At 45.6% G+C, this 24044-nt stretch overlaps 1 protein-coding gene across 48 annotated transcripts in view; it reads left to right on the top strand.

Moving 5' to 3' along the window:
• Window positions 1-1577: 1577 nt before the first annotated feature.
• Pde4dip (phosphodiesterase 4D interacting protein) overlaps window positions 1578-24044 on the top strand; it is a 196345-nt gene continuing 173878 nt past the window's right edge. For 34 of the 48 annotated variants that reach the window (XR_015668420.1, XR_015668423.1, XR_015668416.1 and 31 more), the window contains exon 1: window positions 1578-1922. Coding sequence is in view for 40 of the 48 variants with exons in the window: in XM_087632492.1 (XP_087488618.1) it covers window positions 1741-1922 (182 nt within the window). In the remaining 8 variants the exon portion in view is untranslated. 48 annotated transcript variants of the gene reach the window in all.

The following is a 24044-nucleotide window of genomic DNA, read 5'->3' as shown; positions in this document are numbered from 1 at the left end:
TGATAGAAGGCCAACCAATAACCAGCCTAACTTGAGACCCATCCCATGGGCAAGCACCAATCCCTGACACTATTAATGATACTCTGTTATGCTTGCAGACAGGCAGATAGGAGCACGTTGGCCTCTGAGAGACTCCACCCAGCAGCTGACTCGGATAGATACAGATGCCCACAGCCAAACAGTGGATGGAGCTTGGGGATTCTTATGGAAGAATAGGAGGAAGGATCGTGGGCCCCAAAGGGGATAGGAACTCCATAGGAAGACCAACAAAGTCAACTAGTGTGGCTCCTTGGGGCTCTCAGAGTCTGAACTACCAATCAAAGAATTTAAAGGGACTGCTTCTATTCTTTGGAGAGAGATATGGAGTATAAGAAACAGGCTGCTGGACTGGCCACTTGGTGATGATTTAGTTAACCTATGGAGTTGTGTATTTGTAGGTGCTGGGGATAGAACCAGGGCCTTGCATACACTGTACACGTGCATACCAATGAGTTATATACTGGCCCCGTTTCCTTTTGTATTGAGACAGGCTAGCCCTGAACTTCTGATCCTCCTGCCTCAGCCTCCTTAACACTTGAGATCACAGTCATAAGCCAGTACGCCTCGGTAACCTGTTTCATTTTGTAGCCCTGGCTGGCTTGGAACTTGCTTTATAGCCTAAGCTGGCCTAGAACTCACAGAAATCCACTTGCCTCTGCCTTCAGGGGCAGGGATTAAAGGTCTGCTCCACCACAACTCTGTGTGTGTGTGTGTGTGTGTGTGTGTGTGTGTGTGTGTGTGTGTGTGTGTGGTTTGTTTTTAGATGACAGCATTCACTTGGACTGATGGTGGACACTGTTCACTAAGAGTTCTTAGAAAATGAGCACCAGAAAATCCCAACTCGGAAAGAAAAAATAACAGCTGTTCAGGACAGTGCTCCCCACCTCCAATAACCAAAGAAAAAACTGGAAAATAAAAAAACAAACAAACAAAGATTCTAGAAGATGGGGCAAAGAAGAAGAGGCTAGCCCACAAGCTGAGGGCTCATTCTCAGAACACCGTAACAAGGAACAGTTAAATTATTAAGGGATGTCCAATTTAAGGAAGAAGAGAGACGGAACCTATCTAGAGGTGTTAGAACAGGAAGAACGTAAAAAAAAAAAAAAACCTCACCACATTTTATTTATTTATTAATTTATTATTTGTCTATTTATTCTCTCTCTGCGTGCGTGTGTGTGTGTGTGTGTGTGTGTGTGTGTGTGTGTGTGTGCGCGCGCGCGCGCGCGCCACATGTGCATGTAAAGGTCAGAGGACAACCGGAGGATGTCAGACTCTATCATGTAGTTCCCAGGATTTAGCATAGGGGTTAGCAGCAGATGCCTTTACCTGCTGGGCCATCTCCTCAGGGACTTCTTTAAGCTTAGAAACCGGGGAAGGTGACACTGGAGTGCACAGAATGAAAAGGCAGTAGTGAGGTCTGGAAATGACAAGACTGCCAGGCTGAGGTCACAGATGGAGAGCGAAGCGAGATGCTAGAGGATGCAGGGCAGTTATGAGTGTAGCAGAAGGACCGAAAGCGCCTGGGCGGAGCACTTGGCAGACAGCCTCACGGGAGGCCGAACCTGGCCGCATCTCCGCCACAGCCGCAGCATCTGGGCTGGATGCTCTTCCTCCCGGAGAGGACGCGCCTGGGCAGCCGGTGAAACCAAGGGGAACCAAGCAGAGATCATAGCTAGGGCGCAGTGCCCAGGCCTCGGATCCATGAAGCGCACGGACAGCGGGTCCATCTGTCACCACGCGCCGCCGCCGTGCTGGGCTCACCACGCACCTCGCCAGTCTCCACGGCAGCCCTCCAGCCGGGAACGACGACCCCCAGAGCGGGCTGGGAGCTGGGCGGTGGCAGCAGAGGAGGAGGAGGCAGTCTCGTCGGCACCCTGGATGAGGTAAGCTTCTGCCTCTGGAGCAAGGGAAGCTACGGTGCGGGGGTGCTACTGTGCTGTGGTATAGGGGTGCTGGTGCACTGTTCGCTGGACAGGGCTGGGGTCGTCGTCGGCAGGAGTTCTATGCTGTCACGGGAGGTTGTCACCCAGTGACAGTTACTGGGAAAGGTTTGGCGGGCACGCGAGAGATGGGGGCCCCAGGAACGAATAGAATCCATGGGACAAGGTTGAGTAGAGCAGAAAGGTGCGGCGCTGATGTACAGGAGAAAGGGTGGGAATCCAGGTTTCTATCCTAAGGTCTTTGCTTGGTCTGTACCGGTGTGGGTGAGGCTGGAGGCAACACCTGCTGGCCTGAGCCAAAGGAAAGGTGACTCAGGAGCCTGGTCGGTAGGGGGGATTCGCAGAGCGCTCATCTCTGCCTTTTCTTAGTCTCTTCATGCTTGGATATTTATTTATTTGCTTTAGCTGGAGACAGCAGGGAGGTGGGTGATGCCTTTCTTACTCTGCAGCACTGGAGCCTGACCTGGGCCTGTTGGCTGGATGCTCTAGGCCGACTAGCTCCGTGTGACCCCAGAGCCTTCCTCCATTCTGGTCTAGAAAACACGCGGCAGATTAGACCCCGTGTTCTTCATGCAGCAACGGCAAGATGAAAATCTGTCATAGAAGGGGGTTGGGGATTTAGCTCAGTGGTAGAGCGCTTGCCTAGGAAGCGCAAGGCCCTGGGTTCGGTCCTGAGCTCCGGAAAAAAAAAAGAACCAAAAAAAAAAAAAGAAAGAAAAAGAAAAAGAAAATCTGTCATAGTAATGTTTCCAAAAGAAGGGACAGATTGTATGGCTGCCATTTTAAAAGTAAGCACGTCTTTGGCATAGAATTTTTAGCTCCTCCCTCTGCGCTCCCCTCCACGCCCCCTCCCACCCCGTGGGAAGTCCGTACTTTTATCACTCAAACCAAAAGGCAATGGTGGGCCCAAGTCTTTGCTTTGCCTTTAGCTGAGATCTTTCTAGGCCTCAGTTTCCTATGAATGGGATTGGGATTCGGATTAAAAGAGTTTTGACTTCAGAGTGGAAGAGTTGCTAGGGCTTGTATTGCATGCTCCAGAGTCTGCCGGATCTGTGAACTAGAAAGGGGAGTCTGTCTATTCAAAGAAACTTAATTGCTTTCATTCATCGTACTACCCCTGTTTATACAAGAAAATGTAATCAACAATTCAATTATACAGTAGTTAAAGGAATCGTGGTTTTATTAAGAAATGTATAATAGGGGTTGGGGATTTAGCTCAGTGGTAGAGCGCTTGCCTAGGAAGCGCAAGGCCCTGGGTTCGGTCCCCAGCTCCGGAAAAAAAAAGAACCAAAAAAAAAAAAAGAAATGTATAATAAATTATTGGAAATTAAAGGGTGAAGCAAGAGACATTCATATACATATATAGTGAGCCATTGGCCCAAATGTAATTATGTTTTTAAAATGTGAACTTTGACCAGAAATAAATCTGTATATTCACACACACATGTTTCTAAAATTTGAAAGCTTCTTTCTTGCTCTCTCTATAATAGCTGAACTTTTTATCTGGAAAGAAATAAATGCTCATCATCAAGTAGATTTCTCTCACTGTCACTGACAATAGACAGTTTGTAGGCCTAACAGGATTCTCTAAATTATGGCAGTAAGGTGTTGCAGTATGGTCTTCTTACTTAGCCCCAGGCTAGCCTCAATTTCATGATCTTCCTGCCTTAGCCTCTTCAGTTGCCTCAACTGATATTATAGGCTTGCACATGCTACTCATATGTATATGAATACTGCAATGAACTTAAAGTCAGCCTGGGACACATGGCAAAATTATGTCTCAAAAACAAAACCCCAAATCTTATAAATAAGAGATCCTAATTAGCCCATGTTTATGTTAACTAAAATGTAAATAACTGTAATTTCAAATAAAAGTCGATAAAAAACCAAATCAAAGCTGTGTAGTGGTGAGCCATGCCTTTGGTCCTAGTTCTCAGGAGGCAGAGGCAGGCAGATCTCTGTGAGTTTGAGGCCACCTTGGTCTACAGAGCAAGTTCCAAGACAGCCAGGGCTGTTACACAGAAAGACTCTGTCTGTGAAAAACAAAACAAAACAAAACAAAAAACCCCAAAGCTAAAGCAAAATATAAACGTTCTAGGAGCTGGTGGCACACTCTTCACACCATCTGTAAGAACAGAGCTCTAATGGATGTCAGTGTGTCAAAGGTGGGTGGGAGGGTCATGGTTCTCCTGATTCTCAGCTTCTAAGTGTCAGTGGCTTCTACCCATGTTTAACTTGTGCTGTTCATCGAGCAGTAACCATGATGGCTAGACCCAACTTGATGCAAATGACCTCAGCTCTAAACTGTGGACATAACATTATAGCATGGAGCAAATCCAGACAGATGGATGGAGGAAAAATAAAGATAACCTCCTCCTGGAAAGCTGGCTGACTGTGCCCCATGAGGTGGCAGTGCAGCATTACTTAAAAAATGTGTCAAAATCCTGCCTTCAACTTAACTGTTTCTTAGGCTGATGAATCTACATTACTACCACCCAAATCTTTGATAGCAAATTATTAATTTTAATAAAGATTTTTTATGTATTCAGGAATGCAGTTTCTCTTTTGTTAGTTAGGGAAGTCCTGGGACTTACTAGATACATTTGTATGTAACGTTTGAAGTATGAGCAGGAGTTGTTAGTAGATTTTAATTTTTTTTTTTTTCGGAGCTGAGGACCGAACCCAGGGCCTTGCGCTTGCTAGGCAAACGCTCTACCACTGAGCTAAATCCCCAACCCCAGATTTTAATTTTTAGGAAAGAAACGTGAGCTCCAAGTATCAAGGACACAAAGGGGTTCTTCCTTCCTCGAACAGTAATTGTCCATGGACAACCACTCCCTTTCTTCTGGATGCCTTTTTTCCTGTCCCTATTAAGTAAACACTCTTGACCAGATTATAGTCTGTTTTGTTTGGGAATCCTTGAGACTCTCTTGTGTCTACACATTTCTTCTCTGAATAGGTTGGCATTATCTGTAAAGATTAAATTACAAAAGACAAGGTTCGCAGTCCGTGTTTCATTCATTAGGACATATTACCAAAGGCTGGGTAATTTATAGAGAACAGAGATTCATTTCCTTGAGCTGAGAATTCCCAAGTCTGGGGAAACAGCAGGATTGCCTTCTTGCTGTAATTATTCTAGGGACAGGGTACTTGGTTGTACAGATATAGGTAAAGAGTCAAATGCTCACCAGAAAGACGTCAACCCAATACCAGAGCCATTGGACCTCATTGGCAATCCCTGAACAGGAAATGCTTTGAGCCAGCCATTATATACACCCATTTTATTTATAATTTGTAATGTTTGGTGATATCAAAAGATGGAATTTATCAAAACCTTTTCAATCTTAAAACACTGGTCTCTCTTATTCGTTGGGGTCGCCATTTTAGGTTATTTAATTGGCAGCACCTGGAAACCTGCATTTCATATGTTGTCAAAGGTTTTAGTAATTTCTGTCAGAGATTAGGGAGAATGAATCCAGACCCCGTGTTGGTTACTTCTGCAACACTGAGACAAAACACTTGACAGAAACCACGTATGGGGGAAAGGATTCATTCTAGCTCATTGAGAGGGGTGTGGTCCAGCATGGCCGGCAGTCAAAACGGTGTGACCCAGTCTGTGAAAGTGGGGCATATGAAGGAGCCGTTTAAATGGAAGCGGAGATGGTGAAGCCAGGGGCTGGGGCTGACCTTCAAAGGCCACCTACCTAAAGGCCTCATGGCCTCCAGACAGCACCATCAACTGAGAAACACGAGCTCAAACCGTAAGCCTGGAGGAGGAGCATTTCAGAATAAAACCACCATACACCCTGTTATTTCATGCTCTTGGAAAGCAGAAGTGCCTGCCTATCCATACTGTAAATTAGTAGGTTTCAGTCGTATCTGTCTGTGTTAGAAGCATCTGGTAAGGCTTAAAGACTTGACATAGAGACTCCACTCCTGGCCAGCGCAAGCAGACTCATCTAGACTAGGGGCTCAGCACCAGCGCTCTTTAAACATGCTCTACACATCTGTGCCTCTCAGTCTTGGTGACAGAACCTCCACATTGGGTAAACTGTTCATTTCTACAGAACACTAAGAAAAAAAAACTGTGATCTCTTGCTCAAGGAACTAAGATTACTACCATTTTCCTCCTCCCCAGCCACCATGGCAAGTGTTGAGACAGTGTCTGGTCTACTTTTTGTGTGTGTCACAGATCCGGGAGATGGGTGTACATAGGCCAAGTGAAGAGATGGGATTGCTGAAAGGCAATTGAAAGACATTCATGGCAGAGGTGGTAAAGGCTGAGCTTAGCCCATGGTGGTGAGAATGTGGGACTTAGGGACTTCTCAGTTAGGACAGAAGATGCTCATGGATCAGCCGAGCCAAGGAAATAGGAGAGAGGGTGGAAACAAACACACTTGACCTTCTGACCTGCAGTCTCGGTGGTCAAAGAGGTCCCGACTCAAAACAATGCACCCGTAAAGACAACACAAATTAAACCTGGTTCCCTTTCACATGTATTACATGGTGTAGGCCAGCCGGCAACGTGAAGGTGTGTTCAGGGTGATGCGTGTAGCATAAACTCAGATATGATGCTGTCTCGTGGATGAGGCTTAAGCTCTACAGATTTTGGTACCTGAAGGAAGTCCAAAATGAGATCCCGTAAAGAGGTGAGCTTCTGGTCACGCGAGGACAGTGTCAGCCTGGCCTTCTGGCTGACAGTTTGGTTCTTTGAAGATACTGAGAGCAAACGTAACGGAGATGGCTGAGTGCGGAGAAAAAGCTCCATCGTGTGTATATTACACGGCGCTTGCTATCTCTGGTTGGCTTTTGCTTGTTTGTTTGGCTTGGTTTGTTTTTAATTTAGCATTAGCTGAGGCCCAGTTCCTGCTTAGTATGGTAGGGGGTAGAGCATGGCACAAAAAGAAAACCCTTAATCAGGGTTTCTATTACTGTGACCAAATACCATGATGGAAAGCAACTTGGGGAGGGAAGAGTTTATCATGCTTACTCTCTTCTATCTATCTATCTATCTATCTATCTATCTATCTATCTATCTATCTATCATCTATCTATCTATCTATCTATCTATCATCTATCTCTTTTTACTTATAACTTTACATCCTGCTCACTGCCCCCATCCTGCTCACCCCCTCATACAATCCTTCCTCCATCCCTTTTCCCCTTCTCCTCTGAGCTGGTGAGCACACTCCCCCACCCCGGTATCCCCCCATCCTGGCACATCAAGTGTGTGGGGCTGGGCACGTCCTCTCCCACTGAGGTCAGACAAGGCAGCCCAGCTAGAAGAACATATCCCAAGGCAACAGCTTTGGGGATAGCACCCACACCATTTGCTCAGGACCCACATGAGGACCAAGCTGCACAGCTGTTACATGTGTGGGGAGCCTAGGTCCAGCAGTGTAGGCTCTTTGATTGGTGCTCAGTCTCTGAGAGCCCCAAGGGTTCAGGTTAGTTGACTCTGCTGGTCTTCCTGTGGAGTTCTTATCCCCTTTGGGGCCCGCAATCCTTCTTTCTGTTCTTCTACAAGAGTCCCCAAGCTCCATCCACTGTTTGGCTGTGTGTGTCTGTATCTGTCTGAGTCAGCTGCTGGGTGGACACACTTAACTCTTCTACACCACAGTTCCTCATTAATGGCAGTCAGGGCAGGAACCAGGAGGCAGGAGCTGATGCAGAGGTCATGAGGAGTGCCGTTTACTGGCTTGCTCCTCAAGGCTTGCTCAGCCTGCTTTCTTAAGCACTCCAACCCACCAGTCCACAGTAGGCTGGGCCCTCCCACAACCGTCACTAAGAAAATGTCCTACAGGCCCACCTACAACCCTATCTTATAGAGGCATTTTCTCAGTAGAGTTCCCTCCTTTCGGGTAACTCTAGCCTGCATCAAGTTGACGTAAAACCAGCCAGCACAAATGGTGAGGACTCTTTTTGATATCAGAAAACCTGCCTAGAAGGCTGTATATGGTGACCAAATGGAGATGGTGTTTATGGTGGGAGGAGAAAAACAGACGGACAGTATGTCCAGGTTTCACTCCAATCCCCTCAAATCACTGGTTCTCTGGGTCTTATTTGCCAGAGCAGTTTCATAACTTGATCTGTGCTAGACCTAAAGAGACTCTAGTTAACGACTGTATGATTACCTGTGGCAAACAGCACAATCAGTAATCACTGTTAGCTCATTTATAATTTGTATTATCAATAATGCTTTAGGGTTTTTTACTTTTTATTAGATATATTTCTTTACTTACATTTCAAATGTTATTCCCTTTCCTGGTTTCCTGTCCATAAGTTCCCCATCCCTTCCCCCCCCATCCAACCCTTTTACTCCCCCCCATATTCCCCTGCAACCTTGGCTAGACCAGGGCTTCCTCTTCCACTGGTGCCCCAACAAGGCTATTCTCTGCTACATATGCAGTTGGAGCCCTGGGTCAGTCCATGTGTAATCTTTCGGTAGTGGTTTAGTCCCTGGAAGCTCTGGTTGGTCGGCATTGTTGTTCTTATGGGGTTTGCTTTAGATTTTTAAAGAGTTATTTTATTTTATGTGTGACACACGCACACACACACACACACACACACACACACACAAACACGCGCGCACGCACAAATGTGCCTATGCTCAAGAAGGTCAGAAGATGACATGGAAGCCCCTGGAGTTAGTTACAGATGACTGTGAGGCATGAAGTGGATGCTGAGACCTGAGTTTGGGGCCCCTGGAAGTGCATCAAGTCCTCTTCACCACAGAACCATCACTATAAACAGTGGTTTTGAATACCTGCTCTATGCCAGGATCTATGCATTTTTAAATAAGCATTCAATCCTCATGACCTTGCAAGAATGATATTAATTATCCCCAACTGCATTTAAAAAGTTAAGCAGTTTGACAAGGTCACACAGCTGTAAGGTAGCAGACTTCACGCCTAACGAGCAGGTGCTAAATATCTATGTCATGCACTGTGATTATTTTCATTTGTCTACGTTTAAAAGCTCTTCCTTTGTGATGCTAGGAAGGCTATATTTCCTTAAAAATAGCTCTAAACAGAACTATGTGTCAATAAAAATCAACTATAAAGTCGTCTGCTAGAATTAGACAAAAATGACCTGGTCCCCAACTCAGCACACATTTAAATAACCCACTTGCTTTAAAGTAATAAACTGCATTACAGGGTCTGACCTTGTGAGGACCTAATTTCTAATTCAGACAGTAAAACCCATGAAGGTCATCACAGAGAAATGAATGACCGAGACTGTATCAAAAAGCATCAGGCTACTCTATATTTAGGTTAATAAAAGAAGAGTGAACCGCAAATCTCAAAGGGGATTCTGGGACATTACTAAAACCACAAAGCCACAAAGCGAGTGGTGCCCACTGCTTAGAATAACAGGCGCAGTCATTCAGAAGTTTGCCCACCATGTGTCCTCATCCACCCCACATCCACTTCCCAGCACCGGCTGGCAGAAAGTGAGGAGGAATGTTGGCATGGAGCCGGTACTCCGGTGACCAAGCAAAAACAGCATCCTATCTCAGCATCTGGATTAGTTACTTTTCAAGACAAGGCACTGGGACCAGGGCAGCTTAGAAAAGAAAGTGTAATTGGGCTATGGTTCGAGAGAGTTAGACTTTATGTTGCTGGAGCAAAAGCATGGCAGCCGATGGCTCAGGCGGCAGCGATGGCTCAGGCTGCAGGCGGCAGCAGATGGCTCAGGCGGCTTGGCTCAGGCAGCAGCTGAGCACCTCACATCTTGATCCCCAAACAGGAGGCAGAGCACACTGGGAGTGGAATGAGTCTTTTGAAACTCAAAGCCCACCCCCAGCCACACACCTCCCCCATCATGGCCACACCTCCTAATCCCTTCCAAACCTGGGGACCAGGAATTAAACATAGAAGCCTAGGGGCGCCATTATCAGTCAAAGCACCACAGCGACCTTGTTGCCTCCAGTGTCGTTCGTTCACTATGTAACACCTCTGGCTGTATTAATCTACAGGGATATTCTGCAACACAGCTTTATTGGGGTTTCAACAAGAAAGATCTTCATGTATCTTCTAACTGAAAATGTTCTTGGTAAATGATTAAAAACCCATTCTGGAGAGAGCATGCGTAAGAGGCGGACTATAAAACAATCGCCAAGGCTCGCTCTTCTACTCAGCTCATCTCCGTTGTGGCAGCGTGAATGAGATTGTTCTCCGTGGGCCCTGGCATTCGAGCACTTGGTTCCCAGTTAGTGGTGCTGTTTGGGGAGCTCTAGGAGATGTGGTCTTGAAGGAAGTATGTCACTGAAGCAAGGTTTTACTTTCTGTGCATCCCGCTTAAAGTTCAAAATGTTAAGGTCTGAGCTTCCTGCTCCAGCCACTTACAGGTCTTCATTGCCTCCGGGCCTCAGTCCCCACCCCCTCCCTACACCACGAGCCCAAGTAAACTCTACTATAAGTTGCCTTGCTCCTGGTGTTTTAGTGTAGCAATAGAAAAGTAAAGACTACAACCGTAAATCTAGGTGTTACTGCGTAAATCTAGGTGTTACTGCGAATCCTTAAGTAACTGCTCTGACTTCCTTGTTCTTCTTTCCTGAGAGTGAATAATCGCTTCTTTAGGGGTGGGAGTAGCCTCTGCACCCACGGCATGACCTTGGACTGACAGAAAGGGTGATGTTTTATTAGTTATATTAGGTGGCCAATGCTACATAGCAAACCAGCCCAGAGCTTGATAGTTAAAAACTTTAAACCTTTTGCATCTCACCGTCTCTAAGGCAATGGTTCTCAACCTGTGGGTTGCAACACATTTGAGGGTCAAAGACTCTTTCACAGGGGTTGTATATCAGATACACCGCTTATCAGATAATTACGTTATTGTTCATATCAGCAACGAAATTGCAGTTACGAAGTAGCAACCAAAATAATTCACTGGTTGGGGGTCAGCACAACGTGAGGAACTGTCCTAAAGGGTTGCAGCATTAGGAAGGGTGTGAACCACTGCTCTAAAGGAAGGAGTCTGAGCTGCTTGGCTGAGGGCGGAGGGGTTCAGTCTGTGGCTGGTCAAACGGTTACGTGGAGGCTGCAGTCATCTCAAAACCTGATAGGGATTGACAGACTGCCACCTGGGTATGCAAACATCAGCTCTTGGGATGGTTACAGACTTTAGTCCTGCCACGTCTGATAGACCGAGTTTCTGTGTATGCATGCATTGTGGTAGCTTGTTTCCCCTAGCAGAATTAAGAGAGAGAAAGTCAGCGTGTTTAAGATGGGAGCCTCTGATTAAAATAATAATAATAAAATACTCTTGAAGGTAGTATTCTTTCACTTCTACTTGACTCTGTCATCCCTCCGTCTCAGACATCAAACACAGACTTAATTAATCATCCAGGGCCATTTTAGAGACTGCCTACCCCAGTCTACACCCATTGCCCAAGCTCCTGAAAACCAGACAAGCAGCAGGATTCCCGCCCCCCCCCTCTGAGTAAAGCCAGGAAGACTCTAGCTCGAAACACAAGTGGGGAGGAGAGCCAGAGCTGGGGCTGGAGACCGCGTCGCACTGTGTGCGTCTCTGTAAAGACTTTCATCTGTACCCTCGGAATAGTTAGGCCAGGCAGACATTGTTAATCCCAGCACCGAAGAGCCAGGTGTACTTAGTGAGCTCCAGTCCTGTCAGGGTTACATAGTAAGACACTGTCTCAAACCTAACCAAACACAGAACTTCAACAAAATAAGCAATCAAGAAAACCCTCACAGCAAAACAGGATCATAGCAACCTCCGGGGGTGCTTGCTCAGTTCTGCCCCCAAGCAACCCCAGAAGGTTCAAGGGCTTCCTGTCTCTGCTGGTCTCAGCACATCTTGTCCCTTCTGCCCATCCTCACAGACAGGATCGGCTGTCAGAGAGATCACAAGAGATCCTTGAAAATCAGTCTGAGCTGAAGATCTTGGAGCTCTGATATATCAGCAAAAGCAACCTGAGAGCAGAATCTGTCAAAGGCCTGATGAGGAATGGTACAGGGACCAGACACAGTGGTGTATGCCTACAATTCCAGAACTTAGGGATGGGACAGGAGGATTGCTACAAGTTCAAGGCTAGTTGATCTCCATTCCAAGGCATCCAGGACTACAAAGTGAGATCCTGTCCAAAATCAATCGATCTATCGACGATCAATCAATCAATCAGCCAATCAACCAACCTGGCAAAGGTAACAGATTAAACACTAGACCAGAGAAATGATGACCCTACAAACTAGATGTTAATAAGGGTGTAAGAAGGCAGGGCCATGATGCACTAGCACTAGAAATAAGCAAAATGCCTATAAAGGGGCAGCAGGGAGCAGAAATGAATGTGGCAGTGCATGTGAGTGTGAAAGCATAGAACGTAGTTAAACTATAGGGAGCATTTAGGATCAAATAAAATACAGCCACGAGGCTGCAGCGGCAAGATAGGTTCTGCCAGCAGGGGGCGCATGAGGGTGGCTTTTTATTGTCACAGCATCCAAGTTTTGATACCAAGTTTTAATGAGTAGCTGTTACCAGTGGAGAGAGAGGCTCCAGGTTGGAAGCAGCTAGAAGACAGCCTGCATAAAGTATGTAGGAAACATGGCTACTTACAGTCATGTGACAGAAAAGTCAAGGTACAACAAGATTTGCTTTTGAGTTAGACAGACAAATGCTTGAAGTCCAATGGCACACACAGGCATGTGCCTGTTGTCGTACTTGGGAAAATGGAGGCAGAAAGTTTAGGTGTTTGAGTTCTATGAGATGCTGTCTCAGAATACAACAAAACAATTCAAAACAGGAATAAGAACCCCAAAGGCCGCCTTTGAAGTGACTTGATCTTTCTTTCCTCTCTCTACCCCTTGCCCTTCCTACTGTCTCCCCACACAACTTAGAGATCACAGCAACTTGTAGCTGAGATTCAAAATGAAAGCTAGGTCAGACTAGCTGGCCTTGCCCCATAGTTGCTTTTACAATTATTGTGGGAGGAGCCACAGTATGTGTGTGGAAAGTCAGAGTCTATGATGCCGTGTCACCAGAAAGCTTGGGGTGTCCCCGTGGAGCCACCACACAATACCTGGGAAACTTGAGTTTCTTCTTCAGCGTCCTCAGTCTCCTTAAAAAAAAAATTTAAGAATGGACTCAGAGGGGTTGGGGATTTAGCTCAGTGGTAGAGCGCTTGCCTAGCAAGCGCAAGGCCCTGGGTTCGATCCCCAGCTCCGGAAAAAAAAAAAAAAAAAAGAAAAGAAAAAAAAAGTAAGAATGGACTCAGAGATCATGGATGATTTGCTATTGTTTAAAAGAAAAACCTAAGGACAGACAAGATGAGAGTCTGGCAGCTGCCTGAAAGGGACAAGGAGAATGAGGAAGAGAAGGAAGAATGGTGCTGCCTGGTGAAGCAGCTCAGAGGTCAGCCGCTGGGCAGCAGGCTCTATGAGGTGAGGAGCAGAATATAGGAAAGGAGTAAGGAAGCCCATAGTGTTAGGCAGGGAGTTCAAAAGCAGCCTTTGGTTCTGGCCAGCCTGTAAAAGAAAAAGACAGAAGGAAAAAGAAACAGTTACACCTTCCTGTGTTGGGACTCAGAAAGGTAGGCATACCAAGAGTCAGTCTCTCTTCCCATCTTTATGTGGGTTCCAGGGATTGAACTCATGTTGCTAGACTTGCACGCAAACCATTGTGCACTGTTCTATCTGCCTTCCAGACAGATGCTTGTACCTTATGGAATCTAAAGGGGCCATTTGCCATCTAGTTGTTGACAATACACAGGCCGAGAGCTGTGGCTAACAAGGTCTGAGGATCCTGGCACAAGAGAGTACCAAAGGGACGCACCTACGGCTTAGCACAGCATTCAGGGGTAAACAACTAGGGACAGGGCAAGGAGGAAGGAAGCATGGTACTCCTCCCAGGATCTATGTCATCACAGACGTGTGTGCATGCAGGTACGTGTCGAGTTCACATGTGTATGCCAGATAGAAGTCAGTCTTGCCTGTCATTCCCCAGAAGTCCCCCTTTGTTTTTGAGACAGAATCTCTCAGTGTGCTTTGGGGATTGAACTCAGGTCCTTATGCATGCACAGCAGGCCCTGTACCACCTGAACCACCCTCCCAGCCATCATGAACATTTTAACATTCATTTTGTTTTCTAAAATGTTGCATTAAAATATAACTTATTGGATTTTGCATTATGAGCCTGATATGAGAATGGAATTAACTCATATCCGGGATAAATGAGTGTTAGAGGTTCGTTCCTCTTTTGGTTAGGATTGCCAGAAGCTTGTTACAGGACGCTACAGTATGGAAGCAGGGGAATTGCGTGCAGGAAGGGAGTTCTCATTAGAACTTACTAGATTGTGTAAAGCTTTCTGGGGCTGCAGCTTGATGTTTTTGAACCCCTGCCAGCTGAAAGAAGGGGGGAACCCCCACTGTTTTGAGCTGCCAAGAAGCTGGCTTACAGGGGGAATTTATTTGTCTTTGTCTTCGGAGTGACTATTGGATGAACCCTCTCGCTTGTGCAGATGTGAGCCAAGGACCAGTTAGGGTGGCTGCCGGTCGTTAGATGTCAAGAACTTGGCTTCAGGGACTTCAGATGAGCAAAGTTTTCTCAGGGACAAAAGCCGGCCTGACAGGAAGGGGTGCAATCACAGATACTTAATCATTTTCAGTAGTTTTAGGAAATACTGAAATCTTTAGTACCGAAAAATCCACATTATGGTTTCAGTGATTCACTTGGATGGCAGCAATGACTGTGAATGTGTGTGAGGAGAGAGGAAAAATTGTGGAAAACTGCTAGTGAATGGTTAACCAAGCAGAGGATTTGTGAGACTTTCACACTCCGACAGTGAGATTTGCATTGTTCTGCAGCTCTTCTCAAATGTAGAGAGACAATTATAAGTGGAAATATGTTTAAAAAACTAGGATTATGTGTGCATGTCTGTCTGTCTGTCTTTCTATCATCTATCCACCTGCCCTCAGGGGTAAGGTAGTACACGGACGGCTGCATTCAAAGGTAAGGGCCTTGGGTGGACACGGCTATAGTGCTCTCAGCAAGCTTTTTCATAATTCAAAAATCCAGTCTCCTATTTAAATCAGGTTTTGCCATTCTACGTGTTTATTCTCCTTATGGCTTGAAAGCCATCATGGATTGGTTGACCCGCTGGTCCTGGAACAGATTGCCACATCCTGGAAAACCGACTCAGGTTTTAGTGACAGCGGACTGTCAAGAATGCCTGGAGGCTTCTTAGGAATTTATGTCAGTATTGTTTCTGTTTCCAGAAATGTGTTTATTGACCATAATATCAGTCTGCACGATTTTTTTAAGACTTATTATGTGTGCTCAATGTAAGGAGAGTGACACAGGAAATTCACACAGGTCTTTACTTACTGTTCCAGGCCCCTCTGAGAAATTTACCACATCAATTGCACGGCTTCCCCTCCCCCAACATCGGATGCACATAAACAGTGGTGTTGAAAGGGTGGGACGGGCTTGTGTGAGGAAATTACCACCAGCTGTCTGAAGCCTTCTCATAATTTCCTTCTGTGAGGTTTTTGTTATAGCTGACAGATAAGGCTGGCCAACGAATGAGGTTGGTTCTGAATACACTCGAGTGTAACACACACATACACACACACACACACATACACACACACACTCACACACATACACACTCACTCACACACTCCTGAAACACAGGGAGAAGGAAAATAGGGAACCTGCTTACCCTATTTCAGAACTTGGGTCCTATGATAAGGCAGGAAACTGATAAATGGAAATCTGGGGTCACTGGCCTAGGCCAAGGGAGCAGTTTGTAGCAGAACTGAAATTAAATCAGAACAGCTATTTTAGAGTCAAGGAATCTTGTGTGGTAGACAAACATTGATTTAAAAAATGACCATGATTTATTGGATTTTTAAACCACAGCAGACAATGAATTAAATGCTAGTCATGGATGACCTTGTCTTGTTCCAGCCTGTCAACTATCTAATGTCATCAACCTTATTTTAGAACATATAAGAACATAGACTCATTAAGTAGCTTGACCAAAAGAGCTGCAGGGCCGGACTACAGAGCCACCAATCCTAGCTGCTGTGTGACACTGACTGTTCTGCCCTGCTCTTCCCGGGGTGTGGCACTCTCTGTAGTCACCCAGGGGAGGATGGGGACACTTTTCCTTCTACTAGTGAAAACAAACTTTGTTTAACCGTATTTTTTTTAATTAAAAAAAAGAAATTTTTAGTTGTTGACTGTGCCAATTTCTGGGATAAAATGTACTGTTCTGAGGTATGGAGACATTGTAGAGCAATTAAAACAAGCTGGCAATTTTTAAATAAAAGCTCGAATTTTCAGTTTTCAATTTCTGATAAAGTTTCTTAAATTATACTTACCCTTGGTGCCTGCACAGGGCCTATCTTCTTTATAAACGTTTCTAAAGTCAAGTTTCATTAAGGGCTCTCCTCCTAGTCTTTATGTATTGTATTTTAGCTCTTCACACGGTCGGGTCTGTTGTATGACGTAGAGAGTGTTTGTGTGCCTTTGCACACCAGCTTCCAGTCACACACCCGGCGTGCAGCACAAGCTATGCTTTGGTTGGACTCGTGTTGAATTGAATAAACGTAGGTAACCAAATTCGTTCTTGAATTCTATTAGCTGGTAGGAATAACTCAGTCGCGTTAGCATTAGCCACTTCTGAACTGATTCTTCAATTAAGACAAACGTCCCTTTTAAAGGCCCCTCTTTTTTTAATCCCCAAGATTGGTTTTCATTTTCCTAACTGCTCCAGGCCTGGAGCTGTGTCGCTCTGAGACACAGCTGTCCCTTCACCTGCTGTGCAGTCTTTGGAGCCCCCCCTCCCCCACACACACACACCACCCCTCCTCCTGCCCGGGGCCCTGCTTCAGCTCTGGAAGGCCAGCCCTTTCCATTTCTGCAGAGCCAATCATTTCTCTCCAACCAGGTACACCCATCGAAGCAGCAGTTCTCCCCAGGAGGTTTTCCCTGGGGCGGATAAAACACAGCAGCCTTGAGCTGATGCAGCTACTGGAAGAGACTCTTTACCGTGTGAAAGTTGATGTAGACTCGTCCCTCTTTATCTGCTGCCTTCGCAGTCACAGAGTCAACTGGCCTCCCCAGAATGGTTAGGGCTAAAACTCTGTATGGAATACGCACAGACTTTTATCTTGTCCTTACTTCTTTCCTAAAGTTGTTTATTTATTTTTATGTATATGGGGTGTTTTACCCGCGTACAACTGTGCCTTGAGTGCCCAGTGTCACGGACCCCAGAAGATATGCAAGTACGGAGTTACAGAGCACTGTGAGCTGCCATGTGGGTGCTGGGACTCAAATCTGGTTCTCTGTAAGAGCAGCCATCTCTCCAGCCTCCTTGGGAGACATTCTAGATCTGAACTATAACATCGATGGTGTATACATATACTGTGCAAGTAGTTGGTATGTCACATCGTTTAGAGGTTAACAAGGAAAATCCTTTCCTTCTTTGACTGTCTTAATCCTTTCAGTCCATGGGAATGCCATTCCATAAAGAGCTGAAAGGGTGTCATATAAATTAACTTATAATTATTCCCACAGGACAAAAGCCACAGCTCCCCTTTCTTTTCAGAACTACTCTTTTTAACTCTGTTGGTCTGCCGGACCCATGGGTTTTAGAAACTTCTTTGTTTGGTGGAGAGGCCCATCCTAAAGATTCCCATAGGCTGTGTGCTTTTTGTTTCTTTTTTTTTTTTTTTCTTTTCTATTTTTCGGAGCTGGGGACTGAACCCAGGGCCTCGAGCTTGCTAGGCAAGCGCTCTACCACTGAGTTAAATCCCCAACCCCTAGGCTGTGTGTTTAAACAAGACCTTATGAGACTCTTCCCTACATATTTTTGGAGGCCTTCTCCGTGGCTCTAACAATCACATCTTAAGTTTGATTTTTTCCCCCTTGCAGCCACTTCTTATTTTGAAAGATGAGAAACGGTTTGGTTTTTTTAATCTAACAAGTCTGTCTCTTCATACTGCCTCTATACTGCAAGCCAGGCGCAGTGCACATACTTACACAGGAAGTTCGAAGCCATTAAGGCAGACCCGCCGCCAAAAACAAGACAAGAAACAAAAAGTTGAATGGTTCTTTTAAAAATACTATTTTTCGTCCATATATTATTTTTATCATAATATTGCTTTTAAAAGCTTGTTAGTGGGAGGTTGGAGAAGAAGCCTGTTAGCACTTTTGAAACTTTGCCTGAACCTGTACAGGACATTTTCTGTTTTTGACGTTACCAAAGGTGATGGTTTATGGGATCTTTCTGTTATTACAGTCTCTGCCCCAGCATTCTCTTTGAAGGCATGAGTTGGCCGAAGTAATACAGGTTATTTCCCCCAGTCCCATGAGTTTCTGTCCTCTTGGGTCACCATCGGGCTCCTCCAGGTCCTTCCTTCCCCAGAGGCCTGTATGGTGCCTGCCACACTGTATGGTGCCTGCCACACTGTATGGCGCCTGCCACATCTGTATGGCGCCTGCCACATCTATATGGTGCCTGTCACATCTGTATGGCTACTACAGTCACTGCCCAGTTTCACACCTCACTTCCAGGTACCTTGTTTAGTTCCAACTGTTTTTTGTTGCTTCGCAAACTATTCTTTAATTTATAGGCTTAACGCAATCAGTGTTTTCTTTCTTTCTTTTTTTTTTTTTTTTTCCGGAGCTGGGGACCGAACCCAGGGCCTTGTGCTTGCTAGGCAAGCGCTCTACCACTGAGCTAAATCCCCAACCAGTCAGTGTTTTCTTATATTGTGGTTTAGGGTGTCAATAATTCTAGTGTGGCTCAGCACAATAGGCGTGCCCCCACCACAGCCACACAGAGGACTGTTTGGGTTTTGTTCAGTTGGAAGCATTGTAATGGGAGCTGCTGTTCTGCCCTACTAAGCCTCTGTTCTGTTAGTCTCAGTGCCTCGCCACATTGCTTATCTAGCACCCTAGTTTGCCTTCTGGCCTTAGAGGCTTCTTATTGACCCATGCTTAACAGATTTCTGCTAGTCAAGTAAGTTCCTGAAGCTAATATATGTTAAAGAGTGAAATATTATAATCTCCCTCTGAATGGGAAGAGTAGACAAGAAACTGTGGTTGTTTTACTCTCTCCAGAAAGGATATTTATTTTAACTCCAAGTCAGGGCATGGGCATGGCACTGTGAGGGACCAGGAAGATACATGTTGACTAACCAAGTCAGTCGCAGGAGCCACAATGATCATCGAAGTGACAGGTGCTTACGTATATTGTCCTCCTTAGTGGGCAGAGAACATTAAGTGTCAAAATCAGGATCTGTCACACATAATGGGCAGGTATGGCACTATCAAATTAAACTGATTGGTCTCGAATCTCAACTATGAACTTTGTGATTAGACAATATACTCTATCTCCCCATACTCCACATTAATATTTATAACTAAAGATAATTAGAGCCTGCCTATAGAGTTACTGTATCCACAAGAGAAACTAGTGTAGAGGAAAATCTGATCTAATATGTTGGGCATAGATATTTTATTATTATACTTAAGCCACATAGCCAACCACTTCATTAGTACTGTTCACACAGGGGATAAAGGCAGGGTTTAAAAAAAACTGAATGGAAGGAACCACTGGATGCTTGGAAATGATTGGACAGACTTACAATCAGTTCAATCAGCTGACCAGTTAAGAGCTAAGCTTTGTACCTAGGGCAGAACAGCATAGCTGTCTGAGCTGATCAACACTGCCAACTCAGTTTACCTCTGCTCTAAATCAGAAGACTTGGAGCAGATTTGTAGTAAGTACCATGTGCAATACTAATAAAATGGTCCCCGTCTCAAACTGGGAGTGGCATAAAGTATCAGAATAGGCCAGGCTATGCTGCAGAAGCAGTCACCGAACTTCAGTAACTTACATGTTTTTTAATTAAATTTTTAAAAAATAAATTAAAATTTATTTTCAAGAAATTTATTGGAAACACTTTAGATTTATTTATTTCATTACTTTATGTGTATGAAGGTTTGTTTGGCCTTCATGTATGTCTGTGCAGCAAATGCACACCTGGAGGTCAAAAGAGGGTATTTAGATCCCTGGGACTAGAGTTACTGATTGTTGTGAGCTGGGAATTGAACTTGGGTCCTCTGTAAGAAGAACAAGTGCTCATAACCCCAGAGTCAACTCCAGCCCCTCGGGAACATCGTTTTGTAATGTCTTTTTACCTTATCTCAATCTAGGTCGACAGAGAGGCTGCAATCATTACGGTCCCTTATGTTCCCTTATGGAACAAAGACTATTTCCTGACATGGTGAGAAAGACAGAAGGATAAAAAGAGAACGGGGCATTTTCTTCAACCTCTTCTTATAAGAACACCAATCCCGTTCTTCAGAGTAGAATACTCATGCTTCATTATTCCCTGAAGACTTTATTCCTTAGGCCCATCTTTTAGGTTCCAATACATGCGTTTTAGAGGGATTCATACATTCAAACCAGAGTATAATTAAATAAAGTATAATTAAAGAGATAGAAAAATGCTTACAAAATATCATTTGACAGTCATATTAGAAATGTCTTAACTATGCAACAAAATAATAATATTAAGTAGGCTACTGTTCTATTGTGACATATATTAAGACATTGTGTAATCATTGAAGTGTAACTATGGACACTACCTGAAAGCATGAACAAATACATAGCAGGCAGAAAGCAGGAGAATAAGTATGCAGATCTAAGCCGTAATTATAGCTTTATAAATGTGTTCCAACCATGACTAAAAGGAACCTGGAGAAACATAAGCATTTGTGCTAGATTTGCACTATTTAGAGAAGTAGTTTTCTTTTGAAATTTAAGAAGAAATTGTTTTTAACCATAGATATAAAAGTTTTTAGACATCAAATTTCTTCCCTCACAAATACACCCATGTCTGGAGGTGAGCCTGTGTTCTCATTAAAAAGTCCTTTTTTAACCACTGAGATGGCTCAGTGGTTAAGAACACTGACTGCTCTTCCAGAGGTCCTGAGTTCAAATCCCAGCAACCACATGATGGCTCACAATCATCTGTAATGGGATCTGATGCCCTTTTCTGTTATGCAGGCACACATGCAGATAAAGCACACACGCACACACATACACACACACACACACACACACACACACACACACACACACACACATGCATAAATACTTAGCCAAGCATAGTGGTACATTCCTTTAATCTCAGCACTCAGGAGGTGCAGAGGTAGGGGGAGGCAGAGGTAGACAGATCTGTGTGAGTTCAAGGACAGCCTGGTCTACAGAATGAGTTCCAGATCTGCCAGGGCTCTATTTCATAGAGAAATCCTGTCTTCAAAAACCAACCAACCAACTAACCAAATAAATAAATAAGTCCAGTTTTTAAAAGACAGGGAAGATGTTCCATAAACTTCAAACACCAATTGTTACTAGATTTTAAGAATTGTTTTATTTTCTACATAGTTTTCTGTAATTTCTGAATGGCCTCCAATAAATATAAACTTTTGAACAAAAGAGTTATTAAAAAAAAAAAGCCCGTGCTTCAGCGGTGCTTCTGGGAGGCCACAGCTCACCCAGTTAGCTCATATCTCTTCTGAAGCACGGCTGACTGTAGACAGAATCTCTCTCCACAACTCAACAGCCCATAATTTGATTTCAGACACAACTAAATATAGCATCAACTTTGGTATGAGGGATAGAAACCTGAGCTCCCTGTCCCCTCCCCCAAGGCAACAGTGGATTCTTTTCAAGACAGGTGGCTTGTGGGTCTTGCCTAGTGTCAAACCGGACCTTAGTTTTGTCCTTTCCTGGGAATATTTTAAATGAACATTAAGGGTACAAGCTGGGGTGGGGAGTGATTTTACTGGGCTTGGGGGATTCTAGACTAGGTGCTTTTCAAATGGCTCCTCTAAACCTCAGGATTGTTATGCTGTCCACCCCTCCCAGGTTTCCTACTAAAGATTAGAACTAATCCAAGAAACTGAGGTAGGTGGACAAGTTCCTGTGTGGGCTCCTTGCTGTTCCACCAGCACACAGGCATGCCGTGTCTCTTCCCCAGTCTAACCGCAAGGTTGCTGGAGAGAATGGATTCCTTCTGAAGAAGCCTTATTGGTCTATCTTTGGAAATGTGGAGAACATAGCTCTGGGCCATGCATGCCACTGGCCTTATCAGAGCCTGGGCTTCTGAATAGAGCCTTGTTCTCAAATGTGCCATCTGCAAACAAATCTAACTAAACTGTCAAATATAGGCACTTGTAATGTATAGCTCTTTTTTTAAAAAATTAAAAGGCCAGCGGTAAAGCTAATGATAACAGTGATCACGTGACGTAATAGAAAGGTTTATTTCAGAGCTAAAAGGGAGCTCCGGGAGGTGAGCCCTCTAATTACAGTATGTCTGTCTTGTTTAAACATTGTGCGTAAGTAGATGTACAGGGTCTGGGCAGCCCCCTCCTTGGAAGGAAAAGCTTTCTGTGTGCTCTCAGAACAGCCACAGTTGGAGAGTTCACATTCTAGATGCTACTCTGGGGTCTCTTAAGGCGTTTGGAGCATTCTGGGATGTTCGGGAACCCTCTGCCTCCTTGGAGCTTCTGATAGAACCCAGTTGCTGTGGGAACTACAAGGGAAAGAAGCTAAACCAGGGGTTGATTGAGATGGGGACAGCTAATAAGGCTCTAAGGTTTGGTTAAGAAGGCTGCATCCTGAGGAAGTTTTTGTCCATGAATTAATGGTGAAACTAACAGGTCTCATCTCTCAGAGAATCACCCTGTGCCCTGTGATGCCATGGGAAGCACAGCCTACATTCAGTTTTGCATCGTTCTTAGACACCATCTCTGACTCTGAGGTTACCTGTGGGTGAGCGATGCAGGGGTATGGGAGGACCACCTTTTCAAGGTGCTCCCCTGCAGTTGGTTGGTTTTATCCCAGTTTCCTCATTGGGATCAGACTGAGAGTCTGGCAAGGGTCATCGACCGCCACCTCCAGGACATCAGTCCTCCTGGCCTTCTAGGGAGGCCGGGAAGGCTGGAGGGTGTGTGCCGCGGCGTGTCACCTGGGCGGGTCCCGGGCTGCACGGAGCCCCGCCTCCTCTCACTCGCGGTTGACAGCTCAGCTGGTGAGGATCAGCTCGTGCCAGCCAGTCGCGTCTCAGCCTGGGAGCTTGTGCGCCCGCGGCCTGGGCTCAGCGGCAGCGGCGTCCAGCCACCTCCCGAGAACAGTCCTTGCCTTGTACCCATAGCACCGTTAGCTGAGGGCGCGGCTGCGACCGATCAGCTTGCTCTCTTCAAAAAGCAGAGAGCAGACCTTGTTCCTTCACCCGGCGCCGGCGCCAAGAGGAGCTGGGGAGGAGGAAGAGACTTCAGCTTTTTGCGCTGGAGACTCCTGGGCAAGGCTTGGCATCTTCCCGGGCTGCGGCCACCCCTGGGTGACCGGCACCCCGAGAGCGAGAAGAGCGCCTGGATCATGGAGCAGACCTGGGCCAGGTAGGAAGCGGTTTCTCCCTTGCCGCCTGTGGACTTCGGGTCCCTGCCCTATTCCCTCCCCCGGTCGCCCCTCACCACTAGAGGCCTCTGAGCTCTTCTTCCTTTTTCTGTCCTGTCGCCTTCCTGGTTCCCAGCCCACCTCTCCCAGCCTCCCACACGCGCTCTGCTCTTTGGCGTGTCCCCAGCTCGTTGACTCCTTTTCACCTACTCCTGACGTCAAAACCGCCCTGGGGTTGCCCGGAAGTTTTTCCTGTAGCCATGTGTCCGCCTTTCTTTTCCTGATTTGGGAATTTCTTTTCCAAGAGGCTAGAGAAACTCTGGTAGATTTACCCCCAGGGATACCTTTAGTTCCCCATACTTTTAACGTGTCGTTCTCATCCTGCCACGTTTTCCACCTCAACCTCACCCTGCCCTACCCACACGCCAGGAACCCACAGGGGCCAGTAATGCTCATCTTCTTGAGGCTTGGGTCTGATCTCACTGTGGAAAGGGAAGGACGGGGCTCTGAGCACCCTCCACTGCCCAGGCCAAGGCCAGGACGGGTCGGGGATAGGTCGGGTTGTGGAGGTGATGGCAGAATTCCGTTTCCTTAGCCCTCCATCCCACTATTTCCTAAATGTTCTTTAA

The sequence above is a fragment of the Rattus norvegicus genome, chromosome 2, assembly GCF_021556685.1.
Source record: "Rattus norvegicus strain SHRSP/BbbUtx chromosome 2, alternate assembly SHRSP_T2T, whole genome shotgun sequence".
NCBI classification, from domain to species: Eukaryota; Metazoa; Chordata; class Mammalia; order Rodentia; family Muridae; genus Rattus; species Rattus norvegicus.
The sequence above is the reverse complement of the archived record's forward strand: the minus strand, read 5'-3'. Positions and strand labels throughout refer to the sequence as shown.